Source organism: Cupressus sempervirens, chromosome 8 (assembly GCF_028749045.1).
Source record: "Cupressus sempervirens isolate cs-2001-9-10 chromosome 8, ASM2874904v1, whole genome shotgun sequence".
NCBI lineage: Eukaryota > Viridiplantae > Streptophyta > Pinopsida > Cupressales > Cupressaceae > Cupressus > Cupressus sempervirens.
In genome coordinates, this window is record NC_143125.1 from 59,196,636 (window position 1) to 59,217,430 (window position 20,795).

The following is a 20,795-nucleotide window of genomic DNA, read 5'->3' on the forward strand; positions in this document are numbered from 1 at the left end:
CATGTAGAGGATGCTGAGAGATCTTAAAAATACCTACACTAATCACATTACTTTTGATAATATTGTTTGGATAAAAAACAATGATTCTGGGATTGCTTTTCAGGGAGTTGTATTTTCTGACAATGAGATATTGAATAAAGGATTGAGATTTTGGCATCTTTTAATCGCTTAAAATGATAACAATCTTCTATTTGTTTGATTAAAAACACATATAAAACATCAAACTGATTAATATGAGAAACTGAACTAAACAGCCCAATAAAATTCTCATATTTGTTGAATCTTGAAATATCTATTCCTTAATTAATTTAACAGTTCCTTGAATATGGGGTCAATGTAAATGATGCATAACATTCATTAAGTTACAGTGCTAAAAGGTTGGTGGTACACATACAAATGAATGGCATACTTACAAGGCCAAGCAGACAGAGAGTGTGCAATGGCATCCATCAACCCTATAGTTATGGCAGATCCGTTTGGCTGAAAATGAAAACATTCTCCACTTTCATATTGGCTGAGCAATGGTGTTCCTTGATACCATGCCTCATAGCTGAAGCTCTCATTTCTCTACATCCCAGTTCTCTGAACAAAAACTGTGCCTTTTTAACCTGTCTCAATATTTGAGATCATAACTGAAATGTAGGAGAAGTTAATCTTTATTGGTCTAGCAAATTTTCTTAGCCTTCTGCTGCTGTCTTCTAGCGCATGGCTATTCATTCCAACTGCTGTATCCTTGAGATGCTGAATGGAAGAAGAAAATTGCCTTCCCTGCAGCACCAATCTTAGCCTGGACAAACAACATTCTGTAATAGGGAACCACATGAGTGATTTAAATAGGATGCTGCTTCTTAATCCATACAACTTTATAGCTAATGGAATTGGCAGTTGTTGCATACATGATGCAAGCAATTGAATTGGTAGGTGTTGAAAAAATATAAAGCGTGCAATTTTAATCAGCAGTTGCTAGTGGAAAATAGAGGTCACCATTTGGTAACCACCAATTAGACCATCACTGAGGAGGCCGCTTTCAACTTAGGGGTTATTGCTTGCACAAGCTTTTGGACAAAACATGTATTTTGCACTCATACTGCATAATCATAGACTAGCAGTTTTACTTGTAAGCTTACATACTATTGGGCATTCAAAGGAAGTGATCAATTTGTAAAAAGGATGTTAAGTGTCCTGCTCAGGTTAAAATACAGTATTATTGTACATTTTTCTATTACAAAGCTTTGTAAGATACTTCTTCCGTGTCTTTCTTCAGCATGCACATGGTTTCACAAAAGCATTCTAAAGTTCTCCATGTTATTTTGCAGGCAATTTTCTGTTACTGGATTACCTCTAATTTGTTCTCACTCACATATGGTGCAGGTAGGTCATTGCATTGATATCCTTTCTACTCTATGCTACCTCTGTGGAGCAAGATTCTGCTTTTTATTTTCATGAACTTTTTACCCTATCAGTTTTTTTATCATATGTAACATCCGTATGTAAATCTGTTCACTTGGTCTTATCTGCAGTGTTGCATACTTATTTGTGAAATGCTGGATAGTGTTCATTCAGAGCTTGGTCTTTAACAATGGCAAATACAATAATCTACTTGCTCATTTCTTGGACTACTATTGAAAGATAAAAGTTATTGTGAAATGCAAAACATCTGAAATTCATGCATGACCTATTAAAATTCAATTGAATGGTGTCACAACCTTTTATAACTAAATTGTAGCTTTACTGGTTCTGGAGTCTGCTTATTTTGGTGACTAACTGCAAGTCCAACTGTGGGTCAGACAATATAAGTCAAGTTTGCTTGCTTTGGGAATCTCATTGAGTCTGAATGAATTTAACTAAATTCACCATCCATAAGTCTGATTTGATTACCGTGAACTAATTTGGATGTACCCTCCCCCTCGTTTAGCTTATCCCAAGTTGGTAAATATGTTAGGGCAATGCGAATATACAATTGGGCGCAACAGTTCGATACAAGAATATTAAATAATTACATTATCCATATCCATCATGGAAATTTATGATATCAACATATTGGAAGGAGATGGTGGCAGCCATCATTAAAACTCCAACTGATTGCACAGGGTCCAGTTATGAAAAGGTGAATACTACCCTATTGCAAATGGAGAAGAGTTCTATAGAGAGATCTCTTCAACCAATTAAAAATTCTTGGAAAATTTTGGGTGTTTCTATTGTTTCTAATGGATGGAAAGGTACAAGAAACCGGCCTTTGATTAATGTGATTGCAGTGTCCCCCAAAGTGTTATGGAACATTGATGTTGTTGTAGTTGTATTAAACAAAGGAGATGAAACTCCTTATATGGATTTACCAGGACTATTTAAAAAAAAAAAGAAACAATTGTGAACTAAAGACGAAAAAAAGGAACTACTTAATAAACTAAAGACTAACTAAGATGACCATTAAAGAAACATTACAATATTCTTGTACCCTCCCTTAATGGTCATTGTCTAACAGTTGTCTTTTGGTCACAAATTCTTCAAAACATTTTGCTGTTGTTGAGACCCTCTCTGGATCTGCAAAATGTTATTTGTCCATAAAAGAACAAAGAAGGGTGTCCCTTTCTTCAGAATGCTTCCAAAAATGAGATAAGAGCTTGCCACTAACTCTGCTACTGAGGTGAGTCTGCCACAAACCCTCCTAGAATCATCAAAACCATAGTTTAAAAACTCAGTATCAGTAATATCTCAGGCAGCTTAAAATTTTTGAAAAACTCGGAATTGACAAAAACTCGGTGAAAAATTTGGCAGTAAATCGACACTTATATTGAACATTTGAGAATATAAAATTTCTTAAAATATTCTTAAAAACACATTCATACACCAAATTTGTAAAATATATATTAATTTGAAAATTTTAATAAAATAATAACAAATATTAAATAGTAATACAATATTACAATTAATATGAGAAAATGATTTACTGTTTACTCATATTTTTATCAAATTTATATTAGTATAATTTATAAATTATAATAACCAGTTTATATAAAATTAAAAATATAATTTGTTCATCCCTCGTATATCTTCTTCGATCCCTCGTGCCGAAGACCAATACCAAATGCAAGAGCAAGGTACATACTCATATGGTTATACTTTTCCCTTTGTATTAAAAGCTTGTGCTGCTTCATTGGATCTGCAACAGCGCAGGAAGATTCATTATCAAATTGTTAGAAGTGGAATTGACTAGGACGTTTATGCTGGCACTGGGCTTGTTGATATGTACTAATTGCGTAGAATGGGCGTCTTGTTGAGATGTTGGAGTTTTAAAACTATGGTAGTCAGTATGTTGCTTGTGTGTGCATGTTTAGAAATTTTGAAACAAGGCAGTGAAATCCACGGCTACGTACTTAGAAATGGTTTGTGGCCACTAAGTAGAGTCGATGCTTGACTATATACCTAAAACCTGTCTTGACTTGATGACGTGCACATTGCATTCTAAACCAATATTTTTTGTCATTTTGTGTTGACTGATGATTTTAAACAGCCGCCTTTTATGGTTACTCGTGATTCTAATGAAAAAAACATGCCGCAATTTATTGGAAATACTGTTGCCGAGTTTTTTGGCATTTAAATCCTTTTTCTTGCTAACTTGCGATTACTCGCGATTTTGGCGTTAGTTTGCCAATATTTTAAACTATGAGTAAAACATCTGACCAAAAATCATCATAAAATATCCAACTTGATGTTGGATAATGAAGCTGCTCTTCCTTGGAGATAGAGATAAACTCTAAGTTATTGTATTTGGCTTGGCAACCTGAAAGTCGCAAGCGATTCGCTGTGTATGCGAAGTCAGTTCATATTCGGTTCGAATTTGTAATTTTAAGGTAAAAGTCGATGGTAATTTGCTTTTATGGATCTGGGTGGAATATGGCTCCATTTTGAGCGATTGTGAAACCATGAGCACGAATTTATAACGAATTTAAAATGATTTTTGTTTTGGTTGACTTCAACGGCAGTAATTTTAATTTTTTTTATTAATATTATAAACTTTAAAGTAAAGACTAAAGTTGCGATAAACTTAGAAAGCACGGCTTGTAAAGGAAAATGCAATCAAACGTTTCAATGTTTGACTCGTGATTGATCTTGAAGCTTGACGTTAGAACTGAGAACACAATACCCAGGCAGTGGCACCAGTCATTTGTAAAGTCCTTACCTTCAGTGATGTCACCATTAACGGCAGCGATGCTAGTCACCATTCAAGGTAGCGGCTCCAGTCACCATTCAAGGTAGTGGCACACAGGTTAACGACAAAGGCACTAGTCACCGTTCACGACAAAAGTACACAGTCACCATTCACGGCAGAGGCACAAGTTAATAAATAATTTAATAAATATCATAATCTAATAATAATATTTATATTTGTAATTCAATTTTTTGTTGATGGGATGCACCAGTCTAACTGCTTAAGATGTTGCAAACACAACATGCCTATGTGTCTACAATCAATCTTAGATTCTCAAATAGTGAAATGTATTTACTATTTCAATTTGTGAATTTGAACGTATTATACTATTATTTGTCTTTGAAGCTAAGTTGTGTATAAAACTTAGACTATTTAGCCGTTTATCTACATATGCAAATTTATAGTGTTAGTGTATTTTAAAGGTTCTTGTGAGGGGATCTATAATTTTAATTTTTTGCATATCCAAATCAAAGAAATTTACTTTTTTTGTTGTTTACTATTTGTAGATTTTATCATTCTAAGAATGGCTGCAACTACAAGTGATTCCGTTAACGGAAACCCCCACTTCAAAATTGATAGATGCTCCCGGTTACGGAAATATGTGGAAATAGTTTGACCAGTGCTGGGTGGAGGAGGTTGTGTATGGATTTGCAGCCATTGCAAAGAGGAATCAAGTAGTTCCTATAGTAGAGTGAAAGCACATTTGCGCTTTATTCCTCAGAAAGACATTAAATTTTGTATAGCAAAGCTGAGAGTAAACAGAAAGCTACCTAAAACCCTCCTTCCAAATCACATTGTGAACAAATACATTCAAGAATAAAATCAAATAGATGACGCTGTTGGAAGGGCAAGTGTTGCTCATCCGTTGCAAAGTGGTAGGCCTTCAAAGAAAGGGAAAATCTCATCTATGTCTTCAACTTTTGTTACCAATGAACCATCGGCTGATGGTCATCCATTCTTACATACTCCTCAACAACAAATTGTAAGTAAGAAAGCAATGGGACCATTGGAAGCATCATTTGAAAATGAAGCTAGAGACCTTGCCGATCAAGCCATAGCGAGATGTGTATATGCAAATGGACTATCATTTAATGTTGTTCGCTCACTATATTGGCAATACATGATGAAAGCAGTTAATGAGGCTCCAAGTGGGTTCAAGGGCCCTGGTTATGAGAAGATACGCACCACTTTACTTGATGATGAGGTGACCTGTGTAGATGTTGCCATGCTGCCCATCAGGGATTCATGGGCCGAAACAGGTGTCACAATAGTATTAGATGGATGGAAAGATGCGAGCAACCGTCCTTTGGTGAATGTTATTGCAGTGTCTGCAAGAGGTGCAATATTTTTGAGAGCTATGGATTGTGAAGGTCAGGTAAAGGACGGTCCTTTCATTGCAAACATTCTCATCCTAGCCATTGAGCAAGTTGGCCTTCAGAATGTTTTTCAAATAGTAACCGACAATGCAAACAATTATAGGGCTGCCGGCTTATTGGTTGAAGAGTGGTATGAACACATTTTTTGGACGCACTAAGGTTGAGTGGATTAAAAAGTTGTATGAAGAGGCACAAGATATCCAAATGTTTGTCACAAACCACCATATGACACAAGCCATATTTAGAGAATTCTCGAAATTGGAGCTCTTAAAGATAAGTTCAATTGTTTAAAATTTAAACATGTTTAGAAATCTAGTCGCATTAGTTTAGTAAATTTTTTATGTTTTTAAATTTAAATAGATTAGTTGATTTTAAATTTTTAATCTACTATTGTTTTGATTTTAAAATAGGTTGTTGAGACTCGCTTTGCCTCCAATAGTAGTGTTTCAAGACACCTTATCAAATGAAGGAGGCATTGTCTAGAGTGGTAACAAGTGCTAATTGGAGTGTATGGAGGCAATCTAATAGTGAAAGGGCAGTTGTCATTAAGGAAAGGATATTACGAGACTCTTGGTGGGATTGTGCTGAGTACCTTTTGAAGTTCATTGAGCCTATATTGAGCATGATTCGATACACTGATAGGATAGGCCTTGCTTGGGTGAGGTATATGATGGCGTTGATTCCATGATTGAAGATATTAGAGCCATCATAAATGAGAAAGAGCACGATCCTGATGAAAAGTTCTTCAAGGAGCTAAAAGTAATCGTGGAAGAGAGATGGAATAAAATGACCACCCCTTTGCATCTACTTGCCTTTGCATTGACCCCCAGGTTCTATAGCTAGGATGTCCTCAAGGGGAACAACACTAGAGTTGCTCCACACAGAGATCTTGAAGTTTTTGAAGGGTACAAGGCAGCCCTTCGACGACTCTTTGCAGAGAACCTACGATCAGTAGTGAGGTTTGAATTTATGAGTTTTGTGAGCCCCGATGATTGTGGTCTTGATGCTCTTGAAGACAAGAGCAATGCTGGTGCTCATAAATGGTGGTACTTCCATGGACAAAAGTACCCTTGATACTCTTGAAGACAAGAGCAATGCTGGTGCTCATAAATGGTGGTACTTCCATGGACAAAAGTACCAACTCTTGCAGCCTGTTGCCATCAAAATTTTATTACACGTAAGTTCTTTAATCTTAAGATTCTAATATGTAATTTCTTGTTCATAAATATAATAAATATTCAAAACTCTTCACTCTATAATTTCAACTTTGTAACTCTTGATAGGTTGCTAGTTCATCATCATCGAAGAGAAATTGGAGCACATACTCCTTTATCCACTCAATAAAAGGCAACCGACTAAACTCCAAGAAGGCAGATAACTTGGTCTCTGTGCATTCCAACTTGAGGCTCACAACTCACAAAGAGAAGGCCTACAAAAAAGGAGAGGCAAAACAATGGGATGTTGAATTAGAGTCTACAGAGTTGGAAGCCCACTTTGATGCACTAGCAATTGATGATGGTGAATATAACGATGAGATACATAGTGATATGAAGCTGATCCTGAGGCTACAACTAAGACTACTGATGCTAGTGGCACTAATTGTGCTTCTAATCAACATCTTCCTAATGATGAGGAATTCTTTGATGATTTTTGATCACAAGACTGATAGTGTTTACTGATTAGTGATTAGTAATGTTGGCATTACTGTTTTTGAATTGAAACAATGATATAGTGGTGTATTTTGACATTTTGTCATTCTATTCGAACTAAATTGTGAATATTTATGGTGGTTTATGTTGCTAAATTGCTATAATATTAGCATAGTGGTGTATCAATTTATTTCCTGCAACATATGTTTACATACATACATACATACATATATGTATGTATATAATCTTTCTATTTAAATAAAAAAATTTGTACGAACGAACCCAAAACAAACCGATCCCAATCCAAAAAAATTTGAGCGAATGTCGAACCCACATACAAACCAGAATCCGAACCAGCAACTTAGAAATAAACAATGAGAACATCTATCACAATATTGAGGAAAAATGAAAAAACCCTCCAAATTTTGCAGATGAGCATGATGCCCAAAACAAACTGCAAAAAGGCATGATTTTTAGGAGAAAATTCTGAAAAATCAAAGACAAATTTTGAGATGAAAATTCGATCGAAACCCAACATGATTTTTGAGGTGAAAACTAATCAAAACAAGACAATACAAAACTTTGCTTTGTTTTTAAGGAAAATCAGTAAAACCCACTTGGATAATTTTTGAGGAAAAAATTATAAACCCATAAAGGAATCCCAGGCAACTTTGCGAATTACAGAATCAGAAATTTTTTAGGGAAATTTTTAAAAACCCATCAAAATTTGTTTTTAAGGGAAAAAATAATGAAAATCCATTAGAATTTTTAAGGGAGGCAAAACACGAAACTTCGCATGGTAAAACTACACATGCAAGCAACATGCAAGTACATGAAACAGACATGCAAGTACATACAACCATAAAAATTCAGAGACTTTTGCCAGGCTTGTGATTTCTAGCAAAAATCCTTGAAGGCCAACCACAAAAGTTCCATAAAATACCTCTAAGGAATTTTATTTCTAAAATTGAAAAGCAAATTTTTGGAAAAAAATTCTAGATCAAGAGGCTCAAATTTTTTCCAAAAAATATCTACCAAATTCTATCAAATCCCATCGACCTGCTCGGATACCATGTTATGATAAATCAATTTTGTTGTAGTTGCATTAAACAAAGGAGATGAAGCTCCTTATATAGATTTACAAAGATGATGTTTTTAAAACAAACAATTGTGAACTAAAGACGAAAATGGAAACTACTTAATAGACAAAAAGATGAACTAAGATGACCATTAAAGAAACATTACAATATTCTAATACAAAGAGCCAATGTTTTATAAGATAGTTGATTGTGAAGAGGAAGTGAAAGATTCATAGTTCTAGATTCTTGAGGCCATAGAGATGGTGGGTAGTGAGAATGTGGCCCAAGAGATTACATATAGTGCCAAAAATTGTAGGTGTGCAGGTGCTTTGGATGAGGGCCAATATGATCATATTTTTTTGGATACCATGCACTATACACTCCCTCAACTTGGTCATGCAACAAATTGACACTCAAATAGATTGGGTAAAACAAATATACCAAGAGGGGAAGGAAATATAGATGCTTGTGATGAATTGTCAAATGTCACAATCAATATTCAGATCATTCTCCAAATTGGAGTTCTTGAAGGTAATTTGTAGTTATTAAAATTAATTAATTAATTTAATTTTAATAAAATATCATGTTCAATTATTAAATTTTATATAACTTTGCTTACATTTACGTATTGTTATTAACTTGCTTAGGTTGTTCAGACTCTATTTACATCTCATATAGTTGTTATGAGACAACTTGTCAAAATGCAAGGGCATAGAGCCGCTTAGGTTGTTCAGACTCTATCTGCATCTCATATAGTTGTTATGAGACAACTTATCAAAATGCAAGGGCATAAAGCCAAATGGTTATTTCCAACCAATGAGGTGTATGAAAGACTTCGAACTTAGAGAGGGCGCAAAAGGTCATGGCATTGGCCTTGGATGACAGTTGGTGGGCTCATGTGCAATTTGTATTGGATTTCACCAAGCCTATCATGACTATGCTCCACTTTGCTAATACAAATCAACCTTGTTTGAGGGATGTCTATGATAGCATGAACACAATGATAGTGAAGGTGAGACTTGCCATACAAACACATGAGAATGACACCACAGATTATGAAACCTTATGCAATAAGGTGGAAACAATCATTCATCATTGTTGGGAAAAGATGACTTCCCCATTGCACCTCCTTGTATATGCCGTATCTTCGAGTTACTATAGTGAAGAAATTCTTTCTATGCTAGATAAACACTATATGTGGATGAAGAAGTTGTTAATGGGTGCTACAAATCTTTTCAAAAACTCTTCCAAGATGATGAAATACACAAAAAATTTAGGACAAAATTTGGCTTATTTGCCTCAGGAGCTGAACTTAGTCCAACTGAAAGGACCAAAATGACATGGGAGCTATCACATAGTGGTACCTCTACTATCTACCATTTAAGTATCTACAACCTCTTGCAATTACGATTCCTCTTGCAAGTAAGTTTTCTTTGTTTTTTTGTTTACCACTTGTATTCAACAATTTAGTGCTTAATATTCTTTAATTTGCTCTTCATTTTTTATGTTTAATTTTGTAAACATTATCCATGTTGCAAAGCTCTTCTGCTGCTGAACACAATTGGTGTACATATTCTTTTATTCACCGAGTGAAGCGCGACCCGTTGGTCTCAAAAAAAGCTGAAGACTTGGTTTACACTCATACCAACTTGTGTCTTTTGCATGGACAAGAAATGAGTATGAAGTGTGTTATTTAGTAAGAGTTTACTTCTTGGCAAAAGACATTTCCAGTCATGAGAGATTGAAGATAAAAAGGCATTTGAGAAGGGATGGAATAGGTCTGAGCAGAAGTGTCAATATATCAATAGCACCAGTTAGAGCAAATTCTATAGACTTAATTTGCAGATTGGATGAAGAGACTAAGATATCTTTTGGAAGATTTGTGATGAAACAATAGTACCAGCAAGTAAGAGGAAATTCTAAAGAGTTAATTTGCAGATTGGATGAAGAGACTCTAAGATACCTTTTGGGAGATTTGCAATGAAATTTATATTGAAGACTACCTGCATATTTGTAGAAGGGGGTGTTGATCAAAGTTAATAAGGATTTGGAGCGAACATTTTGAACTGAGTATTTAAGTATACTAATGGCAGATTTTGAACAAGCTTTTGAGAAATTTTGGACAAGAACATGGGCAAATATTTAAAGAGAATCTCATAAAGATTATATGATGAATTTCATAACAGGATAGTGAGTTCTGTTTAGCAGATTGGAGAAGAGAGAAATAGCATATTTTGGAAAGAGAAATCTATATTAAGGGTTGGTGCTCACCAATTGAATGAGTCGTCGATGCCTTTAGTAGGTTGGTGCTAACAAAATTTGTATATATGATTTTCTCCCATAAGGGTTTTCCTGTAAATCATGTGTTCTACTTATGTAATTGTTGCATCTTAATTTTTTGTTAGTGTGCAATTGATATGCTTATGGTATGAGTGTGAAAAAGTAAAAGATTGTTGTTGTAGAGTTAAAAAGTGCACATTCCTTTGCAATTTCCTCTAATCTGTTGTATCCATTTTAGTGTCCATTCCCATAGCTTTTGAGTAGTGTCATTCAAGACATTGCATCAATTTTTCCCCTCTCAAGATGCTCAAGATCCTTTTCAACAACTACCTTTGTGTTGCTTTTGCATTAATCACGTATTTCTCGTCTTGCATCATTTTTAAGTATGATTTGTTTGGATGGTAGTGCACCATGCAGATTTCCGCTTGTCCTATGACATCTTAGTGCTCAAATGTTGATTTTGAGCATTTTGACATTTGTAACCTAGCCAAGTCAGTAAAAGCAACTTAGAATTTTCGAAATGGCTCAAGGGCTCTTTCTTTCCCTTTTATTATCTCTTTAAGATCCGCTTTTTCACTCCATTAGTCTCTCTCTCTCTCTCTCACACACACACACACACACACACACACACACACTCTTGCTACAACAATCTTTCATAACAATATGTATAACTCTCATGGCTCTCTGAAGCCTATTCGGTAATATCTCTCTCTCTATCTTGTATCTGTAAGCATCTCCTCTCTTGTGTGGTTGTGTGTGGATGTTTATTGGATGCATTCAACCACATGGAGGTTTGCTTATATTATTTATCTTATTCTGTCATCTATTATTTGCTGTCTTGTTTCTAAGTTTTGGATTTTGCATATGGGTTAGTATGCAAAGAGGGCCTTTGACTTTTTGAATCTTTTTTTTGGGTTCTATTTGTATAGGACTACAATGTGGTACATATACATTTACATGCTGCGCTGGTGTCCTTGGTCAAGAGACTTTGATTTGGACCTAAAATTCCCTATTGTTGTTCTTTCCACTTTTGTAATCATAGTCCACTCTTTCTTTATCTATAGTTAGATATCTTCATAGTTTAGAATCCTTTCTCAAAGGAACATAGTTTCCTTTTGTGGGGTCAAAGTTACATCATTACAAATGTTATATTGATTCATCCCTACACCCTCTTAGTATAATAGTGTGCTCATCACATTGTTCCCAACTATTTTAGCCATTACTTTCTAATACTATGTCTACACCTCTAATTGGGATATCAATTATTTCTTACTCTGGATGATGATCTCCCATTGAGAGTTCTATTTGATGTGGTAAGATGACGATCTCCCATTGAGAGTTCTATTTGATGTGATTTACCACAACTAGAGAGTTATTTCACATCAGCTATCATGACCTTGAAGTTAGAGTTTGGATACACAACATTTTGTGCTCATCAACAAATGTTCTATCAATAAAGTTGTACGTATTACTTACAACACCTTTTACTTATTTATATAAGCAAACACTTTGATGGTTCCAACAAATGGACACCAAGATTAATTTGGTCATTAAGTCTTTAGATTTACGGTTGTAACCTTGGTAAGGCATCACTTTGTGAGCCTGAATCGCCAATCTTATATGCCTAGTATTATGTTTGGATACAAACCATAGTTTTTCAAAATCTGTTGCATGTTTTTTTTTTCAAATTTGCTAGTTGGGTGACATCACTTCTGTTACATGGTTGCTCATAAAAGTTTGATAAGTTATTATCAAATTACTTCCTACTAGGCATATTTCCTTGACACTTATCCTTCATTGGCACCAATAATAAGGTTTTGACTTTTAATGTAAGGAGGCTATGTGATCTATTGTATTGTTTGGTATATAATGAAATTTAGTTTATTATTCTATGAGACTTATTCTTAGAGCTACATGTTTGTAATTGTTAAGTTTCCAAGATTGCTGCAAATGTAATAGTATTGCTATTTAATTTTGGTATGTGTTTTTCCAAATGGTAGTGTCCTCTTGTATTTGTATGAGGAATAAACAAAGAGGAGACATGTCCCTTCATGGGACATGACCCTTCATTAATACAATTAATATATTGATAATCTTAATAATAGTTGTAATATTAGGTATGACAAATTTTAAAGATATCTTTGATCAAAAGATATCCACCATTTTGATATCATGAGTATTGGTCTTCCATAATATCAACACATGATATTCACCAAATACTGAAAAAAGTATTCATATCACATCTGATATCATGAGTATTGGTCTCCTAGAATATTGACGTTCGATATTCAGCAAGTAAAGAAGTTTTGATATCACATCTGATATCACGAGTATTGGTCTCCGAGAATATCGACATTTGATATTCACCAAGTACTCAAAAGTTTTGATATCACATTTGATATCAATAGTGTTGGTCTCCCAAAATATCGACACAGGATATTCACCAAATACTCTGAGTAGCCTTCCAAAATGTTGAGATGCAAGATATTCACTGAGTACTATGAGTAATGGCCCTCCAGAACATCAAGTCGCATGATATTCACCAAGTACATTATGTAATGGCCCTCTAGAACATCAATTTGCATAACAATCACCATGTACTCAAAAGATATTTATAAGGTATGTGCTTCCGCATTCTAATAATGCTTACCATATAAACATCCAACACACAAAATATAATTTATTATGATCTGCATAGACATCATAAGATATTCATCAAAATAGAAAATTAAGTTATTGTAAGATCATCACCTTTTAAGAACTTCTGCAAATATAAGTGATAATCATTTGGAAGTCGTCACTTTCTCATGATGTACATAAGGGTAGGCCCATTAGAATCATGCAGTCACATGCATGGACATTTGAACTCCCTTTGAAAATCAATCATTTGAGCTTCTCAACCAAAGTTGCCTTTAATGAAGTGTCATACTCCTTCTGAATCTGATATGATCAAGATCTTCAAGAATCAACAGAAACCTATCCTCTATCCGCTCCTTCAAACGGATGTGTCGGACTCCCTTTGAACATCTATCTTTTGAGCTACTCATCTAATTTTGCTTCTAATGAAGTGTCAAACTCCCTCTAAGTCTGAAATAAATCTTCCTTTTCCTGCAATAACATTCATGGAAAAGATCAAGGTGAATAGCTCTTACAATGTATTGAAAAAATAAGAGAGATACTAATATAATATTCAATAATAATGAATAATTCTGCATAATTATATAAGATCATTCCAATAACATGTATATATATTTTCAACTATAATATCCCATTTAGACTACTTTATTTACACTGAAATACAAAGCTTACACATGCACTTCTATAAAGTTCCTTTTAATTATAGAAAATATATAGAATTAAAAATATTATCTATTTATGACCACCTTAAATAAGTAAATGCAATATCATTTAAAATATATATATATATATATATATATATATATATATATATATATATATAACAGCTATAAAATTTATACTATCTCCAATATTATATAAGTGCGAACAAATGCAATCATAACTTTAATTACCTTATTTCTTGGTTCACCAAGTGGACCCAACTCTCCATATTCAGCAATGTCTTAACATTTGTTTGACCAACAATTAGGGCCCTGTTGCATAAATTTTCATCTTCATTGAGATAAACTTGGGACAAGTATTATAATCTCTTCCTTATTTGGTGGTTTGAATGGAGATCTAATTCTCCAATCATCTTATTGTTTAATAATTATTATTTAATATGTGCCCTTTCTTTTACTGTAATTGTCTTCCTCTTATGGTGATTGCTTTCGGTGTTTATTACCAAATTTATTTGACTAACCGAATACCTTATCCTTATTCACAGTGTGCGGGGTTGACCCCACTCGCTGTTGGTCTTGGGAATGGTTTGCAAGTAGCGTACAATGTACTACGCACTGCCTTTGCATGCACCTTCCTTTCTTCTCTGTCTCTGTAGTTTATATATATTTTAATTTTTCTCAATCTTGTATTATCCCTGCTCTATGTTTCTAAGATCATAACTTATTTGCTATTCCTAGTATATAAATGACTCCCCGAGTCATTATCATTCTATATTGTGAACATTATTTTGAATGGTGTGTGTCGTCTATCTTTTATGGTCGTACCAAGGATCCCTATAGCTTCCATCTATAGTGCATGCTCACAGATTTGTTGATTGCAGGTCACTTCTCTTTTGATACGTTCCAATTAATATCCTAATTTTGTCACCCGCTATGTCTGTAACATTAAAATTGGATATCTTAATATTGTGAATGGTTTGCATCTAATATGAGTCTCTTTGCCATGTGGTGGATGACTGGATGCACTCTTCTTTTTATGTTCTTCCCTTTATCCAATCTCACTCCCTTCTTTGTGCCTCGAGCGATTATAAATGAATCTCGTCTTTGTGTCGATAAAATACTCATGGTTACAGAATTGATATTCCCCTTCACTCTTTTGTGACTCCCGTGCCTGTCAGATTATGTACCATGTGGATTGCCACATGATTGCTTTTATTTTGAATGCCTTCCTAATGTCATGAACTCTTCGTCTTTGCATATCTGTCTGCTCTTTGTAGTTATTGCTCATAGCCTGTGAATAGGATACAAACCTGCACAGTTGGCCCAATCTTTATTGGCTATGCAACCTCACCATCTCCGTGTCTTGCAGTAACTTGAGTAATCCATACGACTAGGAGCATCAACATCCATCCATGACAACCCTATTCCAATCATCATGTCATGCAGAATTATAGAGTACACGACAGTGGATGAGATTCTTGTATGCTAAGAAATTGGATCAGTTGACATCCAAGCAATGCTTCCCAAGCCCGCAGTCTCTCCTATGTAACACAAGAATCTAATGCATCCTTCATAATGAATTCATAGCATAAACAAAGTCAAATCTATGTTATTTCTATTTGTATTTCTTCACTCAAAAATATCTTCTCTAGATGCTCAAGTTCACATAGGTCTCTGCAATAGATAGATCCATGAGCCTGTGAGAATTACTCTTCTAGGATGTCAACTTCTCCTTTCATAGTATGTATATTTCTATTTCTGAAATGAATTTTTCTATCATTTCTTTAATCACTTTCTTACATTTGCAGCCTAGCTCTGATACCATGTTAAGTTTCCGAGATCGCTGCAAATGTAATAGCACTGCCATTTAATTTTGGTATGCCAAATGGCAGCGTCCTCTTGTATTTGTATGAGGAATAAACTAAGAGGAGGGGACATGTCCCTTCATTAATATAATGATAATCTTAATTATAGTTGTGTGTCTATATATATATATATATATATATATCATTGTAATTATATTAATTGCTCTTTGATCTCACAGCTTTATCCTACCGAAGCTACCAAAACATCAACAATAATGTCCCCTTCATGAGATTGCCCTAAATTTTGCTCAATAACCTTGTAAATATCATGATTGCTAACTTTCTCTCTTCAATCTTCCCTGATTGATGGCTTGAGGTATGAGTGATTGATCATTGATAAGTCCCATTCAATGCTCATAATGAATCTTCCTTTATGCTTGATGTAAGGATGATCACCTTTCATAAGGATTGTCACCATTTATTCATTGTTGCCTTTGAGAATAATATATCGTTCCTCAAATTGATCAACCTTGGATGTCCTCAATTGAAATCTTCTCCCCTTTATATCCTCCGACGTGAGGGAGAGTCGCACCACATCATAATGGTCACAACCTTTCACATTTACCGCTCTATAAAAGGTCACAACTCATTATCATTGTTGCCCCTTTGAAAGAGACACTTCCTTGTTTCAGTAAACAGCATGGCAGCAGACTAGTTTGAGGGAAGGACCTCCAATAATCAGAAAATAATAGGTTTAGTTATTTTTAGCAGTTATGATGTTTTTGGGGAATCTGTCTTTCTTATTTTTAAGCAGAACTATGTAGGGATACATCCTTTATCCATTTAAATCAACTTAAGGGAAATCTATTACTTATAAAATAAACTCAGGGTTAAACATAACACATGTGCTTAGCCTTATTACACTTGTGATTATCAAATAGTAGGATCGTAACGTCATGTGAAATGCTAGCCCAGGCATCATCATTTATTCATTAATTTATTTCATGTGTCCAATGTCTCCCATGGTACTCTGTGGACTTTACCATCATGGCTTGACCTCCAAACTCTTCTTTGAGTTTCACTTCCTTGGAGACATCCTTCTAATTCACATCCTTCACTTTCAGCTCATCAAACTCTTTTTTCTCTTGCAACTATGATTGCATGTCACCATAGTTCAGAGACTCGGAATCACATCCTTTGCTTTCAGCTCACCGACCTATTTTTTTTGTTGTGCAAACCCTGATTGCATGCCACCATAGTTTGCAGACTCAAACTCAGAAGAGTACTTGGCAATTCCAAAATATTCAACTCGGCAAATACTCGAACAAAAACTTGGGAAACACTTGGCAACTTAGGTAGTACTACAAATTATAATCTGTTAAAGAAAGTTGTTTTTAGTAAAATTCAATTACAAAATGTATTAAATTGAAAGTGGACAACTTGAAAGTGAAAATGCAAGGTTTTATAGAGAAAAAAGTCAAAAGTGCATTTTAAGTAGTGTTTTATCAGTGTTAACATGTTTACCCATGTATTTTTGTGCATATAAAAATGCAAGAGCCAAACTTCCGAAAACCTGCCCAGCAAAAATAAATAAATAGAGTACTGAGTAACTTGACGAGCATTTTCTGAGTTTGCTAACCATGCATGCCATCATGTCAATTAACACTCCTTGATTCTAGTCCAATGTGAAACATCCCAACCTAGAGTACTGCCAACTTATCTCAGCTACCTTACCTCTTGTCTGACGTCGCTTTCAATACTTTGACAACATGTCAATTTAGCTCATCTGCCAAACTCCCCAAATTTGTCAATGCCATTCCCTTTGGGCATCCTTCCACTATCGAAGTGCTGACCTTGTGACACAACATGTATCCTGTCCCTCGGACTTTTGAGATAATGTGCTACCATTTTTTTTACTTGATACCATAGTTACACCACCCTAGGGGATGGGGGGATGACGGAACGGGGGGACAAGTTTTGGGGAGGGGGGGACAGAGGGGTCTTAATTTGGGGACAGTTGGGGGACAGTGAGGGAACAGTGGCAGGGGACCGGGAGGGGGTTGTGCATACTATACATATGGTACTGAAAATGCTAGTTATGAAAAGATGTATTGCAATATAAGATATAAAGACATAAAAAAGTAAATACTTGAACATTGCATTGAATTGGAACATTGAACATTGAACATAAATAGTCAAATCAGCAAATAGTCAACACTGAGACGTCCCCCATCCTCGGCGGAGGTGGCGGAATCTGGTGGCACCGCTGGGGACAGGGGAATGGAGTCCCCAAGTTCCTAGTGCATCCAAGTCTCTGGACATGGGGCAAAAAGAGGGGGGACGAGTCCCCGTGTTACTATGCTCGACACTTTATGTTGTCTGCCTCCATACAGGCAGCTTCTCCTTTCAACTTACTCTTTCATCAGTTAACCATATCACCACACTTTTTGGCCCACCATCTACACTTGTCTCTCATGAGCTTTCCATGATCTCCCACTTTCTGGTCCCAACACAGGGCTCCACTCCGTGGTCCACTATTGCTCCTTCCCCACCATGATCTCCTGCCACTCCCCTTTGTTGCTTCTGGGACTAATGACTCAATTATTGCCCTACACCTTGAACTTGTGTCTTTGCTATAAGAATTGACGACTTTGTAATGTAAAGAATACAATGTTGGTCCTTTTTGATGGCGACATTTTAAATTTATTAGAATCTTTTAATGGTTGACAAATATATAATAGAGACTTGTAGTTTTGAAACATATCCTCTGCTATAAACTTTGTCAGAATTCCTTGCTATCTTGTTGAGATCATGGATTCTTGCAGCTTAATTTGAAATGGCAAATAACACAAACGTATGTATAATTTTTCTTTCCAATGAATCATGAACTGAAAAAATGAGAAAGTGCTTTAACATTCAATTTTTTTAATTATTGACACAATGATGTCACTGAAGATATGTCTGCAATACGTTGAAAGCAGCATGAGTCTGAGAACCTGGTTGTGCTCAAATTAGAAAAGCTACTAGATTCTATAAAATAAATTGCTGGGTTCATATGCCTCGACATTGGTTTGTGCATTTCTTGTATTTTGCCTGCAAACACCAACGTGTGTTCCAATACTTAATAAAAATGAGAAGTTACATATAAATTAGAGTGGAGAAAATTTACTATCTTCATTGATCAACCTGTTAAGAATATTTTGGAATTCATGTCAGCCTAAAAGTCTGCTTCAGATGAATATTGCAAAATTTTCTCATTTCTTAAAAAAATATTTTAGTCTGTAGACATTGGCGATGCATTTAGTTTTCAAGATTTTGAATTCTTCTCACATTTTACATGAAATTGACTATTAACACAGTTTTTCAGTAACTAAAATTTGACATAGAACAGTTGCAGGATGTGGTTCGTCCACATTTTTTGGACATATGTGATGACTTCTTGAAACTAAATAGAATATTTGGTTAAGGATCCGCCGTGATGGATGCTTAAGACAGAATATTTAGTTTTTCTCATTTATTAATCATGATATTCGGGATAGTCAGCTTCTTTATAGGTCCGGGACACATTCATAATCAAATTTTATATACTAATTCATGGTGCTCATTTTGTGACTCTTCAGTTATGAAGCAGCCAGGCGTTAAGAAGGCGCTGGGCATTCCTATTATAACTGTGCCACCAGAGCCTGCTGAGACTTCGGTTATGTCTACCCGTCCCCTTCTGAAAGGACCACCTTCCTCTTCTCTAGTTCATCAGCGGATGAAAGCACTAGAGAGAAAAGCAAAGATGAAAAGGCATGGCAGGAAGAGGTGATTTTGGACCTCACAATGGGAGTACAGATTTATTATGGGTTTTTACATCTTTGCACTGATTTTGACGTATTTCATGCTCGGTTTAGATTTTATTTCATTAGAGAGATTAGCCCATGTTGGGAATTTTACCCTAGCAAAATCTGAGCGATGTAAATCTAAAAATGGGATGGCAACTTTGGATCTTTTTGACTACCTTGAAATACAGCTCTACATAATTGAAATTCTGGTGCAGACTGGGATAATAAGCAATGGGACATCAGTCGAGGCGGTAAAACGGCTGATGCAGATTAAATTCTAGTCCAGCAAAATAAATATATCAGAGCATTTTTTTTGGCATGTTTAGTGAATTTCGCATACTGATTGGATTCCATGAAACCGCCATATATCAGAAGTGCCATAGATGTTCGGTCTGATTGGTTATTTACTAGTGCCAGCAATTTGAACATTAGATACTTGAGCTAGTTGTCGAGTTTCTTAATTCTATGTTAGGAGTAGTTTTATCGAATTCAAATTCCATCAATGATAAATATTCAGAAGATTGTGACGTAGAGACGAGATGAATAACTCCAATACCGGAAGGGGATATATATGCCCGAGGTCTCTATTTTTTTTTCTTTTCTTGAGCGAGTAATTTCCAATACCCCACTTAACTGGATTAAAGGCAAAATTAGATTATGACTTCAAGAGCTAATTAAAAATGAAAAGGATCAAACGACATCTATAATTTTCACCGAATTACCAACGAAAATTAGCAGTTCAAATGATAGCATGTTAAGTATCAAGCCAAATGAAATCTCATTAAAAGTAATAATTTTTTAATTGAAAGATTTGGAGGTGCATTTAAGAGAATATTTCTCAAGATCTGATGAATGCTGGGCTAAAGCGAAAAGACAAAGGGTATTTTTTCTCAATTGTGGTGGCCCAATCATAGAGAGGGTGGGCAATTGAGTTTTGAGAATCGAAATTTCATAGTTTTTTTTAATATTAAAAATTGAATTCGTTTAATCTATTCATAACTAGTTCTTGTATTAAAAGGAGGTGCAATAGTTAATGTCGATAATCAATATATGCTATAGGGTATACAATAGAATTGAAGAGTTGAGATTGCGTTCTCAGATTTCCTAAAATGATGATTTTGCCATTGTTAGGATTGTACATAGACCCCAAAACTTAAGTAAATTTCAAGCCTAATATCACACATTAACTCTAACCATATAAATTTAACCCTTGTTCTAATGCTAATATTACCCTAATTTTAAAGCTATCTTCAACTAATGCTATATCTAA

At 35.0% G+C, this 20,795-nt stretch overlaps 1 protein-coding gene across 1 annotated transcript in view; it reads left to right on the forward strand.

Moving 5' to 3' along the window:
- Nucleotides 1-19,844, forward strand: part of LOC149541592 (mitochondrial inner membrane protein OXA1-like) — a 123,808-nt gene extending 103,964 nt beyond the window's left edge. The window contains exons 8-9 of the mRNA XM_089796786.1: nt 1,317-1,371; nt 19,319-19,844. Of these exons, the coding sequence (XP_089652912.1) occupies nt 1,317-1,371; nt 19,319-19,509 (246 nt within the window). The 3' untranslated portion in view covers nt 19,510-19,844. The remainder of the gene's footprint in view (nt 1-1,316; nt 1,372-19,318) is intronic.
- The last annotated feature ends 951 nt before the right edge of the window (nt 19,845-20,795 follow it).